Genomic DNA, 26,923 nt, shown 5'->3' with positions numbered 1-26,923 from the left:
CTATGTGGAACTGGCGCAGATACTGCTCCTTGCCAGCTTGTGGGGTGGTGGTGAGCCGTACAAGGGGAAGACATTGAAGACCAAGTATGGTTTTGGGAAGGCCAGCAGCTCCATGTGATGGGGAGAGAAGGACAGTGTGCTGGGCAGCCAGGCAGTTGTCAGCTGTCCTTGCAGTGTTGAGTAGTATCCCAGAGCAGGAAAGGAAGCAGAGACCTTTCTTGGCATCAAGCTAGGTGCCTTGCAAGAATAAAAATGTAGTCTCAGGTGAATCAATGTGGACTTTTATTTAGACACCATTTGCAATCAACCTTATTTGTTTCCCTGGTGCTCAGTAATTAAGAAGAAAAGTTTAGAAGAATAGAATTCCCAAAACTCGGTGGTGTGTTGCTCACAGCAGAAGCAAGGCAAAATACCCTTTTCCTAGCCGTAACAAAACGCCTGTGAGGAAAAGAGCCTGTGTGCCAGCCTAGATGAGATTAATGGTCCTGGACATAGCAATCATCAGGGGTAAAAAGTGCTGGTCAGCCTAGTAAGGCCAAGTGTTGTAAAGAGATACTGGCTGTAAAGAAACTGCTGCAAATGTCGTATTTCCTCCTCTTCAGGAAATTTCTGATGGTAAAGGCATTTTGAATTAAAGTATGATTTACACAGAAGTGATTTAGGAGCAAAATAGGGAAGGGCTATGCTGCAAAAGATTCCTCACAGCACATTTACAAAATAGGTTTAACTTCATGAAGAAATGTGTTATTTGACCAGATTTGCTGGGATTTTTTGTCATTGTATTGCCATTTTTGTCTTTTCCAGTTCTCCTTCTCTGGGACAGTCTCATGTGATGTGTTTGCCTGGTGGAAGATAGCTGTCTCTCCCTTAGTGGCTTTATACATGGTGTTCAATACTCACTGTGATATCTGGCTTGGGGGCAGGAATGAAATCAACTTCTGTCAGATGCTGAAGGCCACCAAAATTGCCAAATTTTTCATGTTTCCTCCACTTTGCTCGCTGATTCTGGAACCAGATCTGGATACAGGTAAGAAAGAAAAGGCACAGAAATTAACAGAATATAAAGAAGAAACTGCTCACAGCCAATTACTTTCCCTGCTCTCTAAGTGAGCATCAGAAAACATTGGCATACAGTTCAGAACCAGGGGCTGAATCTAAAGGAAAACACTGGGTTTGACACAGCACCTTTCACAGTTTGCATAGCATGTGGGATCTCTGGACTATCATGACAGACTCACAGAAGATCTAGATCTAGAATTGCCCTGCTCAAGGAAAGACAGTGTTGCAGCTTTTCCAGGGCTTTCCTGGGAAAGCAGATCCTTCTGTGGTCAAAGCCATGCAGCAGTCAAGGCACATGACATTCTGTTTTCCCTAGGAGGTGTGATATGTTTCATGACAGGGCTCTTTTGCCCTGTTTCCACATGAATAGACTGAGAAAAAAATCTACCTAGATGTTTTGCTGGGCTGCAATAAAAGTGTGACATCAGTGGAGATGTAGTTGACAGGGTTCTTCCTCTATTTAACTGGTCTAAAAATAGCATTTTGAAATTCACGCAAGGGTCCTAAGCAAAAGACCCAAGGGGTTCCCTCAGCAATCTTGAGTATATTGTCTGCCATCTCTTTTGCACTGGAAAACAGACAAATAATTTTCTCTGAGGAGTTTCTTTCATCTATTAGCTGATTTGACTACTCTGACTTCTGGCAGAGACATGTATGTATTTGTTGTGCAGCCACAGTAGTACATCTTGCTGCATTGTTGTGAAAAGCTGAATCCTGCATCCATGGTAGTTTCCCTCTGGCTGAGGGACTTGCTGTTTGAATACAAAACATGAACATGAAGTGTTAGTGATCAAAGTCAGATGCTACTGGATGTAAATATGTGTGTATTTTAAACTAAATAATGAGCAACTCAATTATTTCTGCATCTCTTGCCCAGGAAGTAATGGTAATGTCAGAAGCCCTCTGCTGTATTGCTGATAGTTAGCAGTAGCTGAGGTTACTGAAATGGCAGTTTTATTTATCAGGGCTTGCATGTGTTTGAGTATTGCTTAGTCTATATGAACTCCTCCATTCCCTTTCTACCATGCAGGACTTATATGGTAAATAGCACCATTTAACACTGAGAAAGTGATTGAGAGCAAATGGGGTCCTGAAGCCAACATTCAGCCTCTGAAGTGCTCCTTTCAAAGTCTTCACATGGGATAATGTTCTCACCTCATGGACTTACATTTTTTAAATAAAAACGAAGCTTTTAGTAGTTCTCAGACCAAACTGCTCTTTTTGGCCCAACCAGCTCTGCAACACAGTTACCCCTAAAATGGTTTCTCAATGCCCACTTTTCCAGTGTTTCTGAGCTGTGGAAATAGAGTACAATATTCCCATGCGTGTTCAGAAAAGGGGCAAGTACCTCCTTAGTCTTGATTGAGATTTCACAAGACTCATTTGCCTTCTGAGTGGTACAACAACTGAAATAAAGTAGAGGGAGAGTGGTGTGCCCCATGTTGTAGGAATGGCCTCTATTTGTTATAGTAATTATTTGGTTCAAATTCACCTTTGTATCAATAAATGGTTCCTATGAGATATCACCTTTGAAATGTTGCCATGGGACAGCTGTTACAGACCTAATATTTTGCCCTTTGTTCTGCTCTGTTTTCTTAATCCAAACAGTTTGTAGGACCAAGGCAAGGTCTTTACAGTGCCATGTCACCAATATTCTTACCTTTATCAACCAAATACATAGAAGTATAGAGCCATAGACTGGTTTGGATTGGAAAAGACCTTCTAAAGATGATCTAGTTCCAATCCATCTGCTGTGAGCAGGAACATCTTTCACTAGACCAAAGCCCCATCCAACCTGACTTTGAACACTTCCAGTGATGGGACACCCACAACTTCTCCAGGCAACTCATTCCACTGTCTTGTCTATCTCACAATAAAGAATGTCTTCCTTATATGTAAACTAAATCTGCCTTCTTTCAGTTTAAAACTCTCATAAATAATCCATTCATAAACAGATGAGTTTGACAGTGTCTATTTTCCATAAACCAGGGTTGATAAACATTAAATATGTTACCCTTTCTTTAGCTCTTCTTTAACAAAGATTCATATAATCTTTTTCACAGTTTTGCAAAAAATCAGTGTTTGGCTAACAGGCCAGTCATTATCTGGTTGTCCTCTTTTCCCTTTAAATACTGACACAACATTACATTTCTTCAAGGCCCCTGGAATGTCTCTTGTGCTCCAGGACTGATTTAATGTCAACACTGGTGATCCAAAGTGCCTCTCAAGCAGTATGGTAGTTTAGGCCTTAGTTTTTGTTAGGCCAAGATATAGGCCTTAATTTTAGTAGGCCCTGATAGTGTCACCTGACTTAAGCAACCACAGAAATATTTCATACCAGATGACACAAACTAGCATATAAATACAGTGGAGGAGGAGGAGTTTGCTCCTTCTCCTGATGGCTGTGGTGCAGGTGGACGTGCTGTCTGCTGCTCTGCTGATTAGGCCCAGCACCACCTCACTGCTATGTTATCTACAGGAAAGGAAATGTTCATTCTTAGTTTTCTCTCTGCTTGGGTCTGTCCCTCGGGAGATTGAGTTCTCTTGGGTAGTTTTGTAGCTAGAATGGTGGGATTTGTATTTGGAAGAGTTCAGTTTTCTGTTGGGTGGGGAGATGAAGGAATTATTTGTTATATGTAACTTGTATGGGTGTGTGTTATATTGTAGTCTACTTTTAATTTTCCCTTTCTGGTGTAAATATATAACTAGTTAAGTTCAAGCTCAGGTGTCCAGTTTTTTTCTCCCTTTTCTCAGCAGGGTGAGGAGGGAGTTTGTCCTTTGGTTTATACTTGGCATTTTGCCAAAGTATTCAAATCAAAACAAGCAGCTTCTTAACTACTGGAGGTAAGTCACTTGGATGTTTGGATTTAAAAATATTTGTCTGTAGCAGCTGCTGTTCAATGCTGTCCTTATGGAAAGTGTTACCTCCTTACCTAACATATTTCCAAGGATAGAGCAGAAATTATGACTGAACATTTGCTATTTATGCATTATCCTTGACAGTCCTACTGTTTCTATAAAGTAACAGATCAATATAATTGATTAGTTTGGGTAAGTTGTTTTTTTTCTTAATCAACTTTTATTGAATTTTTATCTAGAATTTTTTCTGACCAAACTTCGGTCTGCATCCTCCTGCTTTGCTTATTCACTTTTTATAATTTCTTGTTTCTAAAGTTTATTTACCCAGCATTCTTCATTTTCTCTGGTGTGTAGGCATGCACACCTGCAGTGATATAATTTCATCCATTCACTTAAGCTGTTTCACAGCAATCATACCTTTTTTATTGATTGGAGGACATAAGCTTTTTCGCAGTTATAAAATGTTTTTTTTGGTTACCTAATGGTTCTTCACATTTTTCCCCCCAGTTAAATTATCTTTCTGAGGTGATTTGACTTATATTGCTTTTAGCTTTGTCAAATCTATTATTTCAAAATATCAAGAGCACATGTGAATTCTCAGCATGCTATTTGGTTTCTATGTGACAAATGCAATCAATCAAAATTACAATAACTTGCAACTTGCACATAAGTTACTGCTAATTTTTAGGTCTGTGGCTGATTTCCCTTTATCAGCTAAGATAAAGTCAAACACAGAAGTTCCTGTGTCATGTTTAACACTATCTGAATTGGGAATTTGCCATCTGCAATTCATACGTGAGGGGCTTTTACTTCCTTCATTTACATCTCAGGTTGATGCTTTCCATAATAACTCATTTTTATTTTTCCCCATACAGATTCTAAATAATTTCTTTAAACAGGAAGACTGCCCTGTTCTTTCACGTGATTCGCTGTTCTGTTGGAAACACTGTCTAGTAGCTCAGCTTGTGCTTTATGCCATCGGAAATCCATTGTTGGTGCATTGATATCCCTAATGGGCGTATTGTGGCTATGCAGTTCCAATTCTCCCTGTCACCTAACTATGAAGCAATATCATCATATTTAGTCAACAGTCCCAGGCATGCCATAGTCAATAAAATGCTCCATGGTAAGCTTTGATTGTTAGAGTGGAATATGTGTATAGAAGTACACCAGTGACTCTACAATTACGGCAAGAAACTCCCTTGTGCAAAAATCATCACAACAGTGCCCGATAAACAGCACCAAATGCCAATACAGAATGGTATGTATATTTTAATGTAGCAGATCTCATATGCAGTAAACATTTGGGGTCAATTTTTAGCTCAGTCAGCAAGACTATATTACAATTGATGGAAACTGGATTACTTTCTGTGTGCTGAAATTACAACCAGGGCATTTATAGCCTATGATATCAAAATACAGAACACTAACAAAGCATTTTATTTGGGCAGCTATTTTCACATTTTTGAGACCTTGTGGAAGATGGATGTGGATGACAGCTTGTACTGGATGAATATTAGCCCATAAACAGTTGATAAATGATTAATAAATATTTTCGTAAATGGCTGCTCTGTCGCTACAGAGTCCAACAGGTTGCCCATAACCATCTGTAACTCCTATTTGCTATGCATTTAGTATGCTTAGAACTCCTGTTAACCCTTTGATTAATCCCATTTGGTTAGTCACAGCTGGGTGACAAATACTTCTTCCCTGTTTGTAAAAGGAGAACAGCGATACTGGCCTTGTCAGTAAGGTAAGAGAGAGGTCACGTAATTCATTAGCATTGTCACCCAGGCATAAACTATTAAGAATGTACTCTGAATAATGAATTGCTGCAATGAACATAGCCTTTTGGAGTCACACTATACCTGAACTCTGGCTTCTGGGAGGTTTATCTTTGCTGCCAGTTGATTGCGAATATGGACATCTGGGTAGTGAGTCACTTGGAAAATCCTCTCCAGTTCCTGGAGTTGCTCAGCCGTAAACGTTGTCCGGATTCTCCGTTTCCCTTTCCTCTCAACTGTGAAAACAAGGAAAGCTGTTTATCATTTTACAGAAAAAGCCTACAGAACTACAAGAAGATTCAAAGACCCTGTGATTTCTGTAAATTGCTCTGCAGCTGGTATGGCATCTACAACACCTTACAGAGATATACTTACAATAGGTGACTGGCTCCAGACCCAGCAGTGAATGTGAATGAACTACTTTATCATTAAAGGAATGAGTCAAAAGTGTCCATTTGCAGTGCTAATTCTATGGATCCACTTCATGTTATCAGCTACAAACCCCTACCTATTTTAGCCACACTACCCTGCAATGAGTTTGTCACCACAGTCCTTTAGTGTTAGACCAACCATTGACTCCTTTTTGCTCATATCTGTCACATGCACACATCTGTGGCTAGTTTGTAGTCCCTTATTGATTATTTCTGAAGAAACCCTTAAAAAAATGGGATAAAAGAATAGGTACTACACTTTGCCATAGTGCAGTTCTCATGCCTGTAGCTAACAACTGTCTTGCTTTCAGGTCATAAATATTCACAGAATCACAGACAGGGAAAAATTGGAAGGGATCATAGGGGGTCATGTGATCCAACCTGCCTGCTTAAGCAGGGTCATCCCAGAGTACCTTGCACAGGATTATGTTGATAGTTCTTGACTATCTCCAGTGAGGGAGACTCCACAATGTCTCAGCGCAATCTCTTCCAGTGCTAAGTCACTCATTCCTATCTTCTCCTGTCATACTGATCTTACCAAGCTTTCCTCCATCTCTGAGGTATTATTTTAATCCATTGTCATTCTACCAATTTGGATGAACTTTCACCTCCCAGCAAGACCACAGAGTAGCCACAATGTGTGAATGATATGAAGGGAAGTCAACCATTACAGATCAACTGACCTCTATTCTCTTCCCATAATGATCCCTCAGCAGCAGTAATAACCAGCAGCTTAGCTTTGCAGTTACAAAGAAAATGTATTTTTTTTACTGTACCATTGAAGTGTGCAGACTTTCTAAACAAGCTTAACCTCAATAACTTAACCTTTAGAACAAGGCCTTAAAACCCATAGGGAAGTTTGGGTGCTGTGAATTCCTAGGGCAATTAATAGACTGCTTCATGACTTCACTTGCTGTGGTATGACCACACTAAGGTCTTCCCTCAACACTACTATACTGTTTTAAAAATGCCCTCCTACACCCGGATATTTTATTTAGATCATAGCTGTATGACACTTGGTGTAAGTTATAATAAAGTCTAGGTTGCTCTGAACTGATGCTGGAGGTCTGATATCTTCCAAGGAGGAGAAGAGCAGCAGAAGTAAGCTCTAAGGCAGCTGATCTGCAGAATGTGGAGTTCAGCCTTATCCCAAGGCTGGAATCCTCTCTGGTGAGCAAATGGAGTATCTTGCAGCTGACACTGAATGACCAGCACGAAAAACCATGCCCCAAGTGTAGTGAATCATAGGGTTTTTTCTACTGAGCTTTCAAAACTGCAACCTGATAGGAGCATAAAAATTTTGATTTCATTAGTGACTGTGATGAGCTTGCTACTCAGTGACCTCAAGTTATTGTCAATGAAAGCATGTTACTTGAAAACTAATGATTTTGAATAACTGCTTTTGGTCTTCCATGGTCTGATGACAACTACCAATTCCTACTGTGTAACTAGATACCTACTGTTCCTGATGGAAACAGTTAACCAGTAGTTTCTCAAAGAGACTTTGCACTTTTTTTCATCTCTTTTTGTTCACCATTAGCATATACTTTTCCTTTTGAAGACAAACTATGAAAAGGTAACTAAATGCCTAGGCCAATATAAATTGGGCTCTGTGTCAAGCAGAAAATGACATTTTTCACTGTGTAATCAAAGCCTCATTGTGACTCTGTTGACACAGAAAATAAGGAATAAAAATTCTGTCCATTAACTTGGTAGGAAAGAGTTTGGGACACAATACCACTACGCATATTTCATCTTTTCTAAACCTTTTGGGTACTTTGAAAGGAAACCAGTCATGCAAGAATAAGAGAAGTGTCATTTATCATAAACACTGTCAATACTACCTTGTCTCAGAAACAGCCTAATAAAGCTGATGTGTAACACAGTTAAATCCATATTATTAGGCTTTCCACCAGACTATCCAAGTATTGCTCATTAAACTGCAGCACTGGCTTCAGCCCCAAGAGAAAAATGTTATTTCCATTGAATTTTGCAGGCACTACTGGGGCAGAGATTTGAAATCAGAAATGTTTCTGTGGGTTTATGCTGAAGGTAGGAATGGACACAATCTCCTAAGAAGCCCAGATTACACCTACTTGAACCTTCACAAAAAATGTTTATTGCTATATCCAATAAAAGGGAAATACCTACGCTGACAATATGAATCTCAGGACACTACATCCTCTGTAGATGTGATAGGGTTCATAATGGTGTTTCTTGTCTGAAAGATTTTCACCTTGTGCCTCTGCGTGGGGATTGGCCTCCATATCCTTCTGGGAGATATTGCAGAGAGGTAAAACTGAGTAGTAAGATGAGATTTTCTCAAGCACATTAGGTTCTACCCTTGGCTATCAGCTTAAGAAGTTGTGGGTGCTGGCAGGACACTTGGTACAGAGTTTATGGGGTTAATTGACCTAGGCAGGTTGAAGAAATCAGCCATCACAAACAATGCAATACCATGTCTACAGGGCTGAAGTGAGAAATAAACTCCGGAGTGAAGATCATGACTTTAGAAGGCGTATGAAAGTCTACACTACAAAGAGTACATGAGGATGAGACAAAAAAGGCTGTGCACAGCAAGTGTAAATTTGGGAAAAAGCTTTTAGTTGAGCTGGGACATGTTATCATACCTGAGGGATGGATCCATTGACTTGAACCACACACTATATGAGATGGGCAAGGCATCTGTCAGATAATGGCTTACTATATTCTGTCCCACTGGAACCTTAGAAGGGGTCAGGACTAGAGAGTGTAGCTTGAGAGACAAGTGGCTCATGAGTTTCTGGTGTCTCAAATCAGCTTCTTTGGTATGAAAATGACCCGGATAACTCAGTGATGGGCAAAAGAAACTCCCCATCAATTCACTCTGATATCCTTCATATTTTTCTTCTTGAAAGGTGAACTGTTTTACATACAAGACTCTTACATAAAAGAGGAGTCTATACAGTGCTCAGAAGTGTCAGTCCTACTGAAAACAGATTTTTTCAAAGCCAAAACTCATCAGATTGAACAAAATACAGTAACATGAGGTCAGTTATGGTCCAGTAGAGACTGAAGGACAAGCTTTGATTTCAACTAGAAATGAAATAAAATTGCAAACAAAACAGAACCCTCTGAACTAATCAAGGCTTTTGACAGTAGGAAATCTAGAAAAGTGCTTTTTTTCTATAAGTAATCAGACATTCTAATTTTTTTTTAAACTATTAAGAAATGCAAAAATTCTGTGACTCTGTGTTAACATTTTCTCTTGCAAGATAAAACTTTCTCTGGCTGTAGCTTTGATACTTCCCTTTAACCTGGAGACCTTAACTTAGAGACCCCATAGCAAACAACAGCATTCAGAATTGCAGTCTAATAAAGAATGTGGGTGGAAGATATAAGACTAGAAAGTGTTGGAAGTGTAACATTGGCTTTTCAAATGCGGTTCTAGAGTCTCTGGGGAAATAAGACTCTGTCTGAGTTTCCTGAGCTATTTTTTATGTAAAAGCTGGGGATATTCAAGTGTGCTTTTATGCTCTGTGAAAGTCATTTGCAGGTTAGCTGACTGCTGAAACCAAGCTTGAAAATACCAGGCAGCTAAATATGTCAGCATTTTCAGATGCTTAGAGATACAGCTGTCTATACATTACTTTGCTGTTGACATTCGAAGTGCCAGATTCTCCAAGCTGATAAAGCTGTATAGCTCCTTTAAATTCTGTAGCAGGCTCATTTGTCCTCTGAAGACCTGCTTTGTTACTAGGTCAGACTTAAAGCAAGTTGGAACCATTTGAACTTTGTAGAAAAAGAGATTTGTCTTGAAAGTGCAGAGTGGAAGGGTGATGTCAATGGCTACAAGGTGCAGCAAGGAAAATTCTGATTACATAATAAGAAAAAAATGTTTTCATCATGAAGGTAGTCTGACATGAGCCTGGAGAGGCTATGAAGTGTCAGTCCTTGGAAATATTCCAAACTTGACTTGACAAAGGCCTAAATAACCTGATTTGAGCTGGTCCTGCTTAGATCTGGGGTTGGACAAATTGGCCTCCAGATGTCTCACCCAACTTACTTTTTAATGTAATCTCTGACCTATAAATATCCACATGAAATAAAGCCACTCTATCATTCCTTCCCAAAAAAGTAAGGGAGTTTAAGGTTTTGATACTATTCACAACTCAGTCAGATTTGCAATTGCTTTTAGCTTAGCATGTTATGGCTTATTTTCACTGTCATCTATAACACAGTTTCAAGATATTAGAAGTATAAGCAAATCAACACTGAATATTATTGCTTGTAAATGTTCATTAACAATTACAGTTTGTTAAACAAAAGTTGTGCAGCTGCAACAATGTCATATTTGGGGCAGATTTCTTCTGGGTAAATAGCCTATGGTACACCTTGCACTGCTGTTTCTCAGCTGTCCATCATACCTGAACCAGCTAGAAAGATGCTACCTCAGGGACATCTCTGCAACTGCATTCCCCATTTGCACCTACCCCCTTAGCAGGCTAAGACTGTATCAAGCCTACTTGGTCTCATTACACGGATGCATACACCAGATGGATAAGGAATTAAAAACCCAGGAGAAAAGCTGGAAGTCAGTGCTGGCACATATTTGCTTTGGAGTAGGTAATCTAGGCAGATGAAAACTGGTGGAATCAGTTCATCTTGCTGCAATCCTCTTTGTCATTTCCGGACAGACGCTCTCTCAAAGTATGCGATAGATCCAAAGATTTTGCTTCTTCTTTGACAAGGAGAAAGCAGTTATATAAGCAAGCAAGTGGCTTTAGCTACCTATCCACAGACATACATTTCTGTCTGTGTAACAAAGTTGACTGTATCATTTGTTTCTCAGAAAGAAGCCCAGGTGTGTTGAAGAAGAGCCTCATTATATCTGGCTAAGTTCTGTTTTCTCTTTTTTGCCTTTTTAAAAGAAGTTCCTCTTTCTTCTTCTTTGCTATTCAGATATATGAGTTTCCCAGGCAATTCCTTCTTGTGGCTTTTCTGAACATGGTTCTCTTGTGGTAACCTTCTGACCATGGCAGACAGCCTCATAGAAAAAAACACAGTTGCAACTCTATCAAAGAGTTATTACACAGTACTGATGGCATCAGGACAAAAGGTGTTTGTCTGAGTACAGAAATGTGCCCATGGCAGTCCCTCTCCTAGTTCAAGAGGTGGCTAACAGCTTTCAAAAGATCTTGCACTACACTATTTAGGTAGGAGTATTGCAGTGTACCTAATCTTTATTAAAGTGGTTTTTCAGCCTTTGTTGAGAAGCACAGGCATGACCAACAAGACTGATCCCACTTGGATAGGTACAATTTGCTCCAGATAAAGCCTCCTGCTAGTGAAACTCAACATTTAGCCTCAAGCTGCTGGCTGTTCAGGCATTGTCAATGTTAAGATAGAGAAGCACAACTTGAACCTTTAAAGTCTTGACTTCCTCCCTTCAGACCACAACTCCTTGACAGAGAGTTGCTTCCACCTTGATGGTGAGTGCACTGCCTTGATCACCCGACAGCAAGACTGAAATGCAGAGAGGTACAGATTTCAGGTGGTGTGAACAGGAATGCTAAAAATATCAGGCAAAAAACCTGTTTAGGCAAGCTGCACAACAGTGGCCAGGGGAGTTTCTTAGTCTGCTTGTCAGAAGAGTTGGCAAGGAGTAGACGGTATGTATGAAACCATTCATGCGAACAGTTTGTTGTGGAGGATCGTGCTTACTATCAACCTGAGCCTCTGGTGAATTTAACTTTTCTCTTCTGACAGCAAAGTGATGACAGTATTTACAAGTGCTGCTGCCTGAGGTGGTGTTGTGCATAACTCTGGCACAGTCATTGTTCAGCAGAATATCTGAAGGATGAACCATGCAGGGTTCTCAGAGGGATCTCAGTTTCCATCACCTGATATCACAGCATCATAGAATTATTAAGGTTGGAAAAGACCTCTAAGATCATTGACTCAAACCACCAGGTCTGTACCTAGGCTAAGGAGCCTGCACCTTCATGAACTCCTTCAGGCCAAAGTAAATTTTGGATAGATGCATGTGTAGGATCCCCATTCAGCTAAAGCTCAACCGTGACATGTACTTTCAGTGATTGTTCAGTTATGGTCAACTTCGCCTTAAAAGCAGTGGCCAGCCTAAACTGATAATGGTTCTCACTTAGGAAAAAAGGTTCCCCACCACTTTCCTCACACTCTCTGGTCCAACACCTGTGTGAGAAACCAGCCATTTGCCCAGGGAGTAAGCTGAGCTTATTGCAGGTTGAAGAGACTGTGTTTTCTGCATTATTCCTGCTCTTTGGGGTTATTTGTACCTGCAAACATCTAGACATCAATCAGGTATGCTTATTTACATCCCTGCCTCAGAGTTTGTGCTCCCTCCAAGGAAGCATAACTCCATCATTATTTTGATATGTCATCATCATCACGGCTAGACTTCGCGAATGAAGATTTGGGAAGGGCTCTACCCACCTGGGTGTGTCCTTCGAGCCTGCACAGTGGATTTTTTAGGAGAGGCACAGCATGTGCAGAACTGACCCACTGTTTAACTCCTAAGGTTCATCTGCCATGGCTGAGTGAGCTTGGACAGTGAGAGTGAAGTCCTCAGGACTAGAACCTACAGTCCCCGGTATTCCCAGGAGGTCTCCCATCCAAGTACTAAGGGGGCCTGACCCTGCTTAGATTCCAAGCTCTGACAGGTTTGGGCATCTGGGTATGTAGTTTCTTCTCTTTCCCTTTAAGCATAAAGGGCTTGCTAATACAGTGAGTAAAGCACCTGGCCTCAATTTCAAAAAACAGTAATTAAAACTACCATATCCCAGGGATGTAATGAGAAGTTCTAGGAGAATTTAAGAGAAGCCAGAAAGTACTCCTTAAGACCTTTGAAATAAACTTATCAAGATGTGCCATCAACTTTACAAGTGGTCCCATTACACAGATTTGACTAGCAGGAACAAATGAATCTCTGAGTTCTGTGTAATGTACCCTTTGGATCCAAAATTCCAAGTAAGAAGGGGCTGCTTGAGAAAAACATTGAATGTTAGCATTTGCTTTAACTAAATAAAACCCCAAACCCCAACACCATGAAGAAACAACAGAAATGAAATTTATGATAGTCACCCAACTGCTGACAGCTTTGCTTTATTCAGTGCTTACTTGTATCAGTGAGACTTCTATGTGAATGATGTTTGAAGGGTGGCAGTACAGGATTTGGGGTTTGTGCCTTTCATTTACTATCCAGGGGGTCATTATAAACAGTCAGTCTACAAAGAGGGATCAAAAAAAGGATCAGCCTTCAACAATAGCTCAGGTAAACCCAACAAAACAAGGTCAATGGTCTGAGGCATTTCCAAATGGATATGGAGGAACACTGCACTTTAGAGACACAGGGCTGCAGGGACTATTCACACAGATAAACAAAAGACTGGTAAGACAGCTAATGGCAGCCAAATTATATATATAGGCATTTATTTTTTTTCTCCTGCTTTTTCTTTTCATTTAGAATGCTTCCTTTTGTTCTGCAGGACAATGGGATGCTTATGCCCTTTCTTGCAGTCCCATTGGTGTATTCTGGGCAGCTGATATTTATCTGGGATTGTGTTTATACAGTGCTTCATTGTCTCTTGCGTGTTTCAAAAATGCATTAAGATAAGTCAGCATATTGGGGAAAAGACTGTTCTGTGAGAGATAAACCATGCTGTTTCACAGGGGTACATGGATTTGACCATATTGTCCACAAATGAACACTACAAGTGAATTTATGACTTCAGAGAAAACAAAAACATAAAGCTAAAGATGTCTGCAACTAGCATCAGTCAGAGGGGACATGATTTACCCTGGAATTTCTCCAGAACTGAGATTATCTCTATACTTTCTCTTGTCTTTATGATAATTGCTACCAGAATTTGTCAATATGCTTTGAAATCACAGATGCTATCATAATAATAAAACAATTAGATTAATAAAAAGATCCCTGAGCTCCCAGTTAACATTGTGCAGAGGATTTCTGCTATGGAAATATTTGGGTGATGTTGACTCACTATGGCAGCCTCCCTTACAGTGAATAATGAAGACATGAGCTGCAGGAAATAACATGAGCCCCAGGACCACCTGGTGTTCACAGCCTGAACCCCTCAGTTTCTAGTGGAATTAGGAGCCAGCTCTGTTTATTGAAGCATGATCTGTCCTGTCCTTGAATTATTGCCTAGAGAAGACATTCCACAAGACCAGATACCCATCAGTGCTGCTGCTGTCTGCTTTCTCCAAGGCACTGACTGCTCCCTTGCTTGAGCAGAAGACTGGAACCATTACTCAAGTGCAGTGTTGGGCACACTCACCCACTGCCTTTGGATGTAAATATTTACAGTGCATGCACACAAATGTATACAATCAGACCAGACATTGCAAAATAATTAATTGCCCATGAGGATCCGAACTAGGCTGGGATCTTGTACATGACAGTCTCCACCAGGAGCTGCTGCAGGCCAGGCAGGCATGTGGGTATTTTATCCTCTCAGGCTCCAGTGCTCGACTGTTAGTGAACTAGTCAAGTCCTGAGGACATCAGACAGAGCAGAGAAGTAATTAAAAGGAAAGTGGGGGCTTGGAATTAGAGTTTTTACATGTTGTTGCGATCCTGAGTGACAGCCACAAGAGTTTGCCTGGCTTTGGCAGCAATGGTGGTTGCACATACCAAAGCAGCTGCAATTATTCATCTCACAGAGAGCTGGCCTGAGCAGTCTGTACTGACAGCTCCAAGGTAAGGCCTCCCTCCTTGCAAAACAGATTTTATCAATGATGTTTCCAAAGAATCCAGGTTTTCCAAAAAGATTCTGCTGAGCTTTTCATGCAGAAAGCCACTCAGGTGAAAGCACCCAACACTGAGAACAAAGGCTCCCAAATTCGAATGAAGGCTTAGTAAAACTAAATGCCGCTATCAGCATGTCTCTAGTGTATGAGGGCTCTTCTCCTTTTCTGCTTACAATGCAACCTCTAAGTTCAAAGTACAAGATGCATTGCTTCCTGCAAATGGTTTGTGATAAGAGCATAAATCTATTTAGCCTAAATGACACTGCATTTCTAAACCGCTTAGTGGCAGAAGCCATTTTGTGGGAAAAGCAGATTTTTAGGAACACTATATTGTTACAGAGTTTCCTGGAAATATGCTCCAAATTCATGCTCAGGGTCAGTTAGGTTGCTCTTTCTCTCTCAGACTACCCCCATGAAGGGGGGCTCCTGTCATAGCCTGTTCCTCACTTTCCTCATCCAAAGCCCAGCCCTCCTGCCTCCAGAGTGAATGTGTAGCATTCCTGATTTCTTCTGTTCCCTGTCAATTAAACAGATGTGTATGCCTAGACAGAGCCCAGTGCTCTTCCTCAGGAATTATGTAGGTGTTTTATATAGATAAAACTGAGAGAGAGAGCTGAGGGAGCACCCCACCAAGGGCTTCTGATGTCTTTCACATCAGAAAGGTCTCCTGCTGCTGAGGTTGGTGCCGTTCCCCTAGGTAGTTGTAGGTGATCCTTGGTGCAGATGTGAGGGAGATCCTAGAGACACTCTCATGGCATATGCTATGGACATTGGGCACTGCCCAGGTGCCTTGTCAGAGGACCCGTAACCAATCTCTAGCTATCATGCCAAAAGCATATCTGAAGCACCCCAGAGTTGACAGGCTTGTAAAGAGAAGTTAATTTGCCATTGGCTTGAGCTGTGAGGATTGCAGTCTGCTTTCAGGGATGATGCAGTCTACTGTTCCTGCAGGGAATGCTGCTGACCTCATCTGGGAAAAGTGACACCAGCCACAGACAGGGGCAAGAGAAAAGAGCCATCAACATTTCCCCCCTAATGTAAAGTGGAAGAAAGAGGCTGAAGCTTAAGATTCTGGAAAGGATTTTAAACCCAGGCCTCCAGCTCTCTGTTAAGAATGACACAGTGCATGAATTGTTTGTGCACCATGGGAAACACGCCAATCCAGTCCTTTAGGATCCTCCCTCCTTCGTCAGCCAGTTTCTATCAAAGGCTCAGCAACTGCGGGAACCAGTAGCCTAGAAAATGGCAGATCGTTAAACCTCTGCTTGGTTTCAAAACCCCACTGCCACCAGGGAACAGATGTATTTTGTTTAAATGCCTTTGAAATATAAGCTGTCATTGAAAGGGACTGCTCACCTTGGCTCAGTTTTGCGCAGATAATTACATGCTTCCTCACCTACTTTACTGATGAGGCCAATACTGACCATGGTGCTGGTCAATGAGGCTAAGTGCCAAGCTGGAACAGCCACCTCCCAGCTCTGCTGTTATCCTCGTGGCTGGGGACTTCCTCATGTGTGAAATATACTACTTTTATATTCAGAGGCAACTCTAAGTGTCAGATACATACAGCTCTGGCTCCTCTGCAAGGAGGCAACATGATTTGCCCTGCTGTCATCAGCTGTGTGCAGCTTACAGGGCAGAGGGAAGGTAAAATATCCAGTTATCTTACAACGCTTCTTCCTGCATCAAGAGTTATGGCTATCTTGTGCAGGAGGAGGAGGTGACAGCAGCTTGTCACAAGACTGATGTATACCTTACCAGCAGCAGCAGAAACAAGGCTTTTCTTTCAAATGTATTTCACAGACAGAGTTGTTTCCTCTGCCAGCTTCCAGAGTACAGACCAAGGATGATGTGTGAATCACAGGAAGCCAGCTGAGTAACCCTACATCTGTGGTCACATGAGCCCATCAGGGGTTTTCAATGGACTCAAATGAAACTCTCCTGTATTTTTTTTTCTGGAGTAAATAATAACCAACTATGCAGAAACACCTTTCTGCTGATACTGAAAACCTGTTTTCTGGAGTTCAGTTTGAAAATCTGTATGTACCTTTCCTCAAACTCAAAGAACTAACAGCAGTTTTTGTCACATGCTACTAATAAATTGCTGTCTGTCTGTTAGGAACTGGTCTTATTTAGAATCATAGAATCATAGAATTGACTGGGTTGGAAAAGACCTCTGAGATCATCGAGTCCAATTCTTGGTCCAACTACAGTCCATTTACTAGATCATGGCACTCAGCGCCACTTTCAATCTGCCTTTAAAAATCTCCAGGGATGGTGAATCCACCACCCCTCTGGGCAGCCCATTCCAATGCCTGATTACTCTCTCTGTAAAGAATTTTTTTCTGATATCCAACTTAAATTTTCCCTGGCAGAGCTTAAGCCCGTGCCCCCTTGTCCTATTGCTGAGTGCCTGGGAGAAGAGACCAGCCCCCACCTGGCTATAACTTCCCTTCACGTAGTTATAGACAGTGATGAGGTCACCTCTGAGCCTCCTCTTCTTCAGGCTAAACAACCCCAGCTCCCTCAGCCTCTCCCCATAGGGCTTGTGCTCCAGTCCCTTCACCAGCTCTTCTCTGGATTGGCTCCAGCACCTCAATATCCTTTCTGAACTGAGGGGCCTAGAACTGAACACAGTACTCAAGGTGTGGCCTAACCAAGGCAGAGTACAGGGGAAGGATCACTTCCCTGGTGCTGCTGGCCACGCTATTTTTGATACAGAACAGGATCCCATTGGCCTTTTTGGCCACCTGGGCACACTGTTGGCTCCTGTTGAGCTTCCTGTCAATTAGTACCCCAAGGTTCTCTTCTGCCTGGCTGCTTTCCAGCTACTCTGTGCCCAGCCTGTAGGGCTGTATGGGGTTGTTGTGGCCAAAGTGCGGGACCCGGCACTTGGCCTTATTGAACTTCATCCCATTGGAATCAGCCCATCTCTCAAGTCTATCCAGATCCCTCTGCAGAGCCCTCCTGCCTTCCAGCAGGTCGACACTCCTTCCCAACTTGGTGTCATCAGCAAATTTGCTGATGATGGACTCAATCCCCTCATCTAAATCATCAATAAAGATGTTAAACAGGACTGGACCCAACACTGACCCCTGGGGAACACCACTAGTGACCGGCTGCCAGCTGGATGCAGCTCCATTCACCAGTACTCTCTGGGCCTGACCCTCCAGCCAGCTCCTAATGCTGGTACACTTGTCCAAGCCATGGGCTACCAGCTTTTCCAGGAGTATGTTATGGGAGACAGTGTCAAAGGCCTTGCTGAAGTCCAGATAGACCACATCCACAGCCTTTCCCTCATCCACCAGGTGAGTCACTGGTTTAGGTACCATGTATCCTGGTTAGCCTACAGTCTTTGTGCAACATATTGGGAAAGGATATTTGTATTGTCCAGGTGCTTTGGCTAAGAGGCAGACTGTTGTTTACCAAAGCTTATAACTAATTAAATTAGCAGATCCACCAGCATGGCCAGGCTTGAAAATTGTGCTTGACACATCCTGCCAGATCTATTGCACATCAACACTGTGCCTGTGTGCATGCTGATGACCTCTTCATCACCCATACAGTGAGTCCAAGGTGTACAGAACACATTGAGCTGATTAGGCATATTCAGCAGCCTCTCTCCTCACATTGCACAATACACATTTACCAGGAAATGGGCGTTGCACAACTCTGGGAGTGAGGCTGCCCAACATGGTAACTGTAGATTGCCACCCCAAGCAGGAGGTCAATAAACACCCAAAGCAGTCCCTATCACTAACACTGGAAGGGCTGGCAGGCCCTTTAGCTCAAAGGGTGGCTCTCCAAGTTTTTGATGGCAAGACTGAAGAACCATCCCTGTGACTCATCCAGGAGCTATGACCATCTACTGTGACTCAGCCAGTGGAAGCATTAGTGATGTCTGTTGCTAGATATTGTCATATACATAATTGTAAGAAAACAGCTCTGTTTTTAGGTACTCTGGGAGAAAGTTGGATTATAGGCGCACTCACCATGAAGTGGATGGTCCACCGGGAAATCACTTAGCTGATCTTCCTCATGTTTTCTTTTGCTTTCCGGGTGTTCATGTCCTGTGTCCTCACCCAGGAGAGACACTGGGCTGTCAGCAGCCTTTTTGCAGTGAGTTGCCTGCACTCTCTTTGCTCTGGCCATGGGTGTAGCACATGTGGTGGGGAGAAGCATTTTGGCTGAAGGCAAGTCACAGTCTAACTGATTTCTGCTGCCGGAATCTGTGAAGAACACAGCACAAGACAGCTTTGAATAAAGCAACCACAATTTACCACACCTTCTAATTTGTGTGATGATAGTGGCCTAGGTATTGTACCATTCAAACCTGATCATATTTTAAATGGCCTTAAGCATTCTGTGCTGTGCACCAATGCAAAGATTATCCCATGTAGCAGGGACAAGATCCTGGTGAATTTGACCCCCAAAACTACCTGTTCTCTTCTTCCTTCCACCTTGAAACTTTCAATCATCCCTGTGGGAGATTTTTAAAAAAGGACTGTATAAATGAGGAGACATGACCAAATGATCACAAAAATTCAGTTTCTCTGTCAGTATTCAAATTAATAGCTGCTTTTTCTGAAAAATTCAGAAGTACAGTAGATATAGAGCTGTTCTGAAAATCTGTCAGCAAGATCACCATGGATTTTGCTGGATGCCAAATGCTTTTAAAAATCTGGTGCTTTCTTAAATTTCCCTGTAGATACTTCTACTGTATAGGAAAATGGGCCAACGAATAGGCTAAATGTCTTCCCTGATTCAGATCCATCTGTCCTTTCTTCTCCGTCTGGGCTACTTGCTGCTCTGATTTAGGCATTGGACAATTCTAAAGCCAGTCTTTGCCCAGGATGTCAACATTTCCGTTTGCCTTTGTGACAGGTGACACTGGTGATATCTGGGAAGGTACTGACAGCCAGCTCATCTTCATGAAAACACCTGCACACTCTTGTTGACAGGACAAACAGGAGAAACACATATTGGCCAATTTTCATGAAATGCAGCTGTAATGTTAGCTTAGATTTGAGCATTGACATTATAAACAATCTCTAAGGTAACCTCCAGTGATGATGTGCTAGGACACCTGACCTCGAGTGCTTAGGAAATTGGTCACAGAAGCCACAATCTTTCTTTATCCACAATGTTGCCTTATTACCAACAGCATTATCTCACTGGGTAGCAGGGGTACCACAAAAGTCTTCCATATTAGTTTTCTACCCTTATGAATGTAGTATGAGTTTTTACTTTTCCTTATGTAAACAGACCTTGCAAAGCCATGCACTGAAACACAACATACTGGGAAATTTCATGGTTTGAAGCAGTGGCTATCTCTTGCTCTCAGCATCCCAAGAGAGGAATAGCAAATACTCCTGCTCTCCACCAGCCCTTCTTTTCTATATTAAGGCCTTGCCATAAACTGCAATTCTGAGGGCTTTATATACTGCCTTTGGTAGTTGCAATCAAGGCTTACGCTTGAGACAAGACAAATGCATCTATGCTGCTTTAATGGCAAACCTAGAATTTGCTTTAGTTTTTCTCCATGTCTGGATTTCTTTGCTTGTTGAGACAGAGGAAGAGGTAACACAAGAACATAGTGCACCCATTGAAGAATTTAGGTTTCATGGTTTGCATGACTCTGAAGCAAATGTGACAGTACAGGTTTGTCTGCTATTACTACCAAAGAACATTAAAATCTTAATACTATAAATGGACTGCACTCCTGAGCAGTCACCTACATCTGTGCTCTGGGGTTTGCAGCACTTGTGGCTGGTCCCCTCTTCCCTCTCATATCTAAATGGCAGCAGATGTGAACCACTACAGGTGGTACTGAAAGAAATTCCACTTTTTAATATACACTTTACATATATATTTTATACATTTATGTTGTCATATCTGGCATTGGCAAAGCATCTAAGATTTTAGACTTGTCACAATTTTATTTTCTGAAAAAATAACAAGTTCTATTTGTAACCAACTTTGGAGCAATGATTATTTTAACATCTGGAGACAAGGTACCCAATTCCAATTCTGCCTTCAGTAAAAGCCCACACAACAGGAATTTTATAGATGGTTGACACTTACATGAAGAAAACAAAGTTATAAGAGCTCTGAAAATTGGCCAAAGCCTCATGCGAATAAAGGATGATTGTTCAAATGTTATCTATTCAAATTATCACCAATCTTTGAGTAATCTTTCAAACACAATTATGTGTGTCCAGTCATGCAGGGCTTAAAAATATGGTATGAGGTCCACCTCTGTGTTTGAGTCATATTGTGCAAAATGGGACTTAATTTCTTTAGAATCAAATAACTTTGATTTTTCTGATGAGAAAACAGGTGAAGTTTTGAACAATATTTGTGGGATAAAGGACAAGGACAGACATGGGAGTGGTCACTAGCATGGATCTAAGGTTAAATTATTGCTCAGGAACTCAGTGGATACCAGTGCTGGCACATAGGTTCTTATTCCAGGATTTCTATCTTGGTCTACCATCCCTACCTTAAGGACTAGATGCAGCCCTTTGCTAGATGTGATGCTGTGAAAATTAGTATGTTCCAGAATTGATGATGCTTATATCCTACAGTAATGAAAAATGTAAGGGTATCCAAGTAAGGTGCTCTTATGGGGAGTTATTAAAACTTTCTAAGAATGACATTAGCATTCTATAAATTATAGAAGACTTTTCACATCCTCATTCTTCACGTACAACTTTCCTCCCCAAAATGTTTCACGGAGATGCTCACATACCACAGTGAGGGGGTAAGAGCACAACTTATGTATGAGCATGGAGAGAGTAATTAGAGACTGAAGTAGAGGGAACAGGGTGAAAACGGAAGACAGTCCTAGGCAGGTGGGAAAATGCCAATGTCTTTGTGAATTGGGTGATCTGTTGTTTGAGATCAAAGAAGCAAATTAGAGTGGCATGAACCTTAAAGAAAAGCTGAATAAATTATGGAAGTTTTCTAGAGGATAAATTGAAGGTAGATGACACTTAGTTTAAAGAACAAAGCTGAGAGTTAGGAGCCCTACAGTCTAAAAGTTTGCATTGCAACCTTCTCTGATGCTCGTTTTCCTGAACAAGCAAGAAGACTGTCTGAAGTGGTAGCTCTTTAGGCAGGGAGTTCTGAAAAATACCTATAAAGTGGCATGGGATAAAACCTCTTCCAGGGAATATAGTTTTCTTTTCCAGGGATGGCAATAACATTTCAGCCAAGCACAACATGAGATATTTGTTACTGTCACACACAGAAATGACTTTGACTTGTGGCTCAAAATGGTCTTTTTGGCTTGACTTTCAGTTGTGTAGGAAAGGATGGAAAATTTCAGGCAAGATAGTAGGGTTTAACTTTGGAAGCAGTAGGTTATGACACAAGTTCCATTTAAGCTTTGTTGTGTAATCAGTGGAGAGAGACAGACCTGTGGGGGCATAAGGGTTATGATTTTAGGGTCTTACTAAGGCTGTGAACAGGGAACAGTCTATCTCAGAGAAGAGAAAGCATCTTTGTATTTTGCTGTATTTCTCTTCTGTACATTTTTTCATCTTCTATGCATTTTTTACTTTTTTTTCTTTTTTGATGTGTGTCAGATGTATTGTTTTTCCTTGTAGTAGGCAGGGTAAATTTGTGATATTGACCAGGTGGTATTTATTAAGTTAGATTCCTTCAGGTTGTTTCCTCTTTCGTGATAAAGCTGGGTGGAGTGTTGCTAAAAGTGAACAATCACCATATTGACCTTTGTGTGGGAAGAAATAGTTGTATTTCTATTAAGTTGAATATCTTTAACATAATGAAGCATAATATAGACAGGATTACAAAATTACTGTATCTCTTATTGCTTTTATTATTAATTTCTCAGGTAGAACACTCTCATCCCAGGCTCTCCCTTACTTGATAAAAGACCTTCTGTTGCTGAGACCTCACTGGCAGAAACTGGGAGAGTAATGAACAATCATTTCAGATGTACTTTCAAGTAAATTGAAATCAGGTTTCAAGAAATTTCAGAAAAATGATTTTTTTAAGTAAGCCTGATATTCTTCTCTTTTTTAAATTAAAGAGTTGGCACTAAGGAGGAGAGCAGCCCTTTCCTGGGTATTTATTTGTGTTCCTTGCAAAGGCCATGGTTACCCTTTCTAGACCTTGTGACAAAATAATGAGAGGAAAAGCATAGAATGCATACTAAAATATCTCCTTATTCATTATTTATTTTTTAACTTGGTTAGAGTCTTTCAAAGATTTCAATAAGTATCAACAACTGGAGCTCCAGGTCATCTAGCAGTGCTTGTGCACTGAACTCTGCAATGGCTAATACTGCAACTGGGAAGCCAAATGCTTCAGAGAAGACTGCACACTTCTTGTTTCAAGCCCCACTGGAATTACACTCACAAAAACATGTGAACTGAGGAGTCAGGCCCAGAGATTTTCTACATTTGATCAAGTCCTGCCCCAGCTTCCCAAGAAGCTGGCACTGTAAATAACAACATCATTTTTGTCAGGGACTCAAAGAATAACTTAAGTTAGAAGCAACTTCTAGAAGGCATCTGATCCAGCACTCATGGGGTTTCTTGGGAAGCCTTGTCTGCGCACCTAATTTAGAATTGTAGGTTGGAAAAGACCTCTAAGAACATTGCGTCCAAATATTAGACCACTGAGTCCAACAATTTCTGACATTCTGCACCTTCTAGTCCTCTGGTCCTACCCATCCCCTCAGTTCATAATGGCTAGATTTAGACTTCAGGTGTGATCTTGGCCCTTAGACTGTCTGCATTAGGTCATTTTTTGGCCCTGGTATTTAACTCACAGTAGTCATGAGTATGTATGTAGTGCCATAGGGATCTCATATGCCATATGGATCTTCCTACCTCTCATATGGATGGCTTTGCTCAGATACATACCCCATGGGATATGGGAAAAGTTCTTAAAATCCATAGTAAGATATAGCTCAGCCCTGACCTTTAGTACTTCTCTCTTTACTTGAAGCTGAAATGAAATGAGAAAGCAGCTGGATTTGTGTCCCATCCTGGAATTTCCAAGAAGTTCCCTAGATCATTTCAGTTCCCTGACTTTGGCCAGCACTGAGCGGTATTAGATATGGCTGACTATTTACACAACTTGTTTAATGCTTTGTTATATGGCACAAAGTTAAACGACATGGAAGAAATACAGCAATTATCTGGCATAGCGTATTGCACTTCTGAAATAAGAAGAACTTATCTGAATAAACCACCATTCTCCTCAGAAAACAAAGGGTAATAAGCTTAGGTATCTCTTTGGTATTAGTAAGAAACAAACAATGAAAATGGGTTTTTTCATTCTCTTTTTTAAACATCCTTGATAAATTGCAAAAGCAAAGTACAACAGTTTTGAAGATTTCTACAGTTTTCCTGGTTTCCCACCTCTGGTAACGGTTAAGTGAATCTTCATATGTATATACTATTTTCATTAGTTAAAACATTACCTTGTCTCAAGTATTTTAATCCAACCCTTCTTTCTAGGGCAGAAAAGAGTCACTACATTTTCTTGCTATAGCTAGTCTCTTTCTGGCTAGGTGATGAAGTGAAGTCAAAAGCAATGCCTGGTGGTTCTGCCTGCATTGTTTTCAAGGTGAAAAACTGGCTGTATGCTCAGGTGGAGCAATTTGGGATGAGGCTGCACTGGCAGTCAGTAATGCAATCCTAAGGACACCCCATGTCCTGCATACAGATTTGTCAGACCTTGTGCTTGAAGTGATGTGCTTAGCTGAGGCATGTAGTGAAACTGGGCTTCAACATACTGATCATGAAACAGATTTAATATAAAAAGGTCCTGTCTCTGCCATGCTTCTCGGTTCCCAGTTCTATGGTCCGTATTAAGAACAAGCACTGACTTAATTTTCAGTGGTGTTATCTGTCTCACTTTGGATTCAGTGGCACAAAGTGACTGCCATCAGCCCTCAGGAAAGGTCTTTCAGCTCACAAAAACTCACTCCCAGAGCTCATAACAGCATTTCTCCCCTTTTAAAATGTGGCACCTGTGATCCTTTGGCACACATGCCGGGGCATCAGCTTGTCCTTGTCCACCTCTACAAACAACTAAGATCTTTCTTGTTTCAAGATTGGTTGTCCAGTTCAGGTCTGCAAAGGCAACTTTAGGAAACCTCTCAGTGCTGCAGTTCTCCAACAGCACCACTGATGAAACAGCTGTGGCCTTCAACAACCTTGTCTATCTTTGAAACAGCCCTTTCTTTGAGCAGGAGGTTGTATGTCCAGATGACCTGGGGAGGTCCCAACCAACATCTATTGTCCTGTGGTTCTGTGAAAAATCAGCTGCATGCTATCCCTTTTCCCATACACAGGTTTCTGTGGAAAGCTGCAGTTACTAGCATGAAGGCAGCAGTTGTATACTCAGCCCCAATGCCTGGAACTCCCCCCACTGTGAGATGTGTGGTGGGCTAACTGTCCCATGGTCAAGAGACAAGTCTGAACAGAGTAAGTGAAATTATTCTGTGTCAGAGATGAACAAAAAAGTACAAATCTTGTGTAAAGTGTGGCTGAGAGGCAGTGTTAGTGGGCTCGAGTCCAGCTAGTGGCTAATGTTACACTAGTGAGTAGTTTCCTTCACACTTAGGTCTTGTTTGCATTCCAGTCCAAGTCAGTACCCAGTTTGGACATAAAAGGAGATGAAACTATGCAAATAGGCAGTGGTTACTTGCACTGGCAGGTTATTTGAAAAACACTCTCTCCTTTACTAATGGATGGTTCATGCAGTGTCCTGGGAAATGGGGTCCTGAGCCATGAAATTATCTCTCTATATTACAAAAAATAAAGTGTAGCATTAAGCTTTGTTGAAAGCAGTTGAGTAAGAGGTGAGTGAAAATTTTATGTCAAAACTATAAATAACTTTTCAGTTAAGAGGATGTGTTTTATACATGAAATATCTCCTTTTCATGGAAGATGTAGATTAAAAAAGAAGATAACATGTTAAATCCAGAAAGTCTTTGGTATTGGTCTTCCTTTTTTAAGGAAGAGACAATTTCTGTGGGGGTATAAGTCCACTCAAGGCCCAAGTAACTAAACTGAGTAAACTGAAGTCAAAAAGGCTAATGTACTTGCTGCTTTGCTAAGATCAAAGTTGTGGAAGTTTTTTACTAGCTGCTTTTATTTAGTTTGTGAAAGAACCTAGTGTCCATGATAATAAGCAGAAATTATTAAACACATATGCTTTCTCTTTTCTTGTTCCAACAATTGAATTCTAACACTCTTTAGCTACCATTACCCTTACAGATCATTTCTTCTGCTTGAGGATGAGTGGTGGGTTTTGTCAGAAAAGGGTGCTGATATGAGATTTGGCTGTAACTCCAGACAACAGTCAACTCTTGATTTAAGTCAAACTCAAAAAAATTCATTAAGTTTCAGCAGTTTTAGGCTAGCTTCCTGAGTTTGAATACTTGTTCTTCCTTATGACACACATTTATTTGTCTCTTTTTTCAATAATATCAGTATTGATTTTTAAAGGAAAGACATGAGGCTGTTGTATTTGTTTACAACAAGCACTTCTCAGTGTTACTGAAGAGAGCTACCTGCAATAACTGTTCAGGTTGCGTATTCACCTTCCCGGTGACACTGGGGCTTCACATTGTGCAAAACCCCAGACCCAGTCCACTGTGAGGCTGAAAGCAAACTATTTCTTAAACACTGTTTCTGTGTATATAACGAATGATTTGTACCTGATTAGGGAAATTGCAGTTTCCTACAAAAACTAAAGAATAAAAATTCTGCGTAATCAAATGTGACAGCCCTAGAGGCTAAAAAGAAAGGAGCATTTTCATTAAGTGTTAAAACTAGTACTTACCAGAGGCCAGTGGTGATCCTGCTTTTAGGGATGGAGGTCTCTCAGCATAGTTACTTCTGTTCCTGGTTTCACTGCTTAGGGCAGTGCTGGCAGAAGGTTTCTTTAAGATTTCCTCAATGGAAAAGGACAGGCTGGGCTTCCTCTGTCCAGCACACACCTGGGGGTCCATCAT

At 41.2% G+C, this 26,923-nt stretch overlaps 1 protein-coding gene across 1 annotated transcript; it reads right to left on the bottom strand.

Annotated features, from left to right (window-relative positions):
- ISX (intestine specific homeobox) lies at nucleotides 1–26,923 on the bottom strand. The gene is made up of 5 exons (XM_071549838.1): nucleotides 26,752–26,923; nucleotides 18,915–19,151; nucleotides 5,787–5,938; nucleotides 901–1,017; nucleotides 1–237 (listed from the first exon to the last, which is right to left on the bottom strand). Exons 1-5 carry the CDS (start codon nucleotides 26,921–26,923, stop codon nucleotides 1–3), a joined length of 915 nt encoding a protein of 304 aa, XP_071405939.1.

The sequence above is a fragment of the Pithys albifrons genome, chromosome 3 (genome assembly GCF_047495875.1).
Source record: "Pithys albifrons albifrons isolate INPA30051 chromosome 3, PitAlb_v1, whole genome shotgun sequence".
Lineage (NCBI taxonomy): Eukaryota > Metazoa > Chordata > Aves > Passeriformes > Thamnophilidae > Pithys > Pithys albifrons.
Note: the sequence above shows the minus strand (reverse complement) of the source record. Positions and strands in the feature narration are given on the sequence as shown.

Bases quoted from the DNA above. Each gene is read 5' to 3' on its own strand.
- ISX (XM_071549838.1), bottom strand. From the start codon at position 26,923: ATGATGGACCCCCAGGTGTGTGCTGGACAGAGGAAGCCCAGCCTGTCC. The intron at 1,018-5,786 runs GTATAGTGTGAC...ACCTGTATCCAG, and splicing joins TCCCAGAAGCCAGAGTTCAG to ATCTGGTTCCAGAATCAGCG. The intron at 238-900 runs GTGAGTATTGAA...TATTCTTGCAAG, and splicing joins CCCCCAAGCCAGATATCACA to GCACCTAGCTTGATGCCAAG.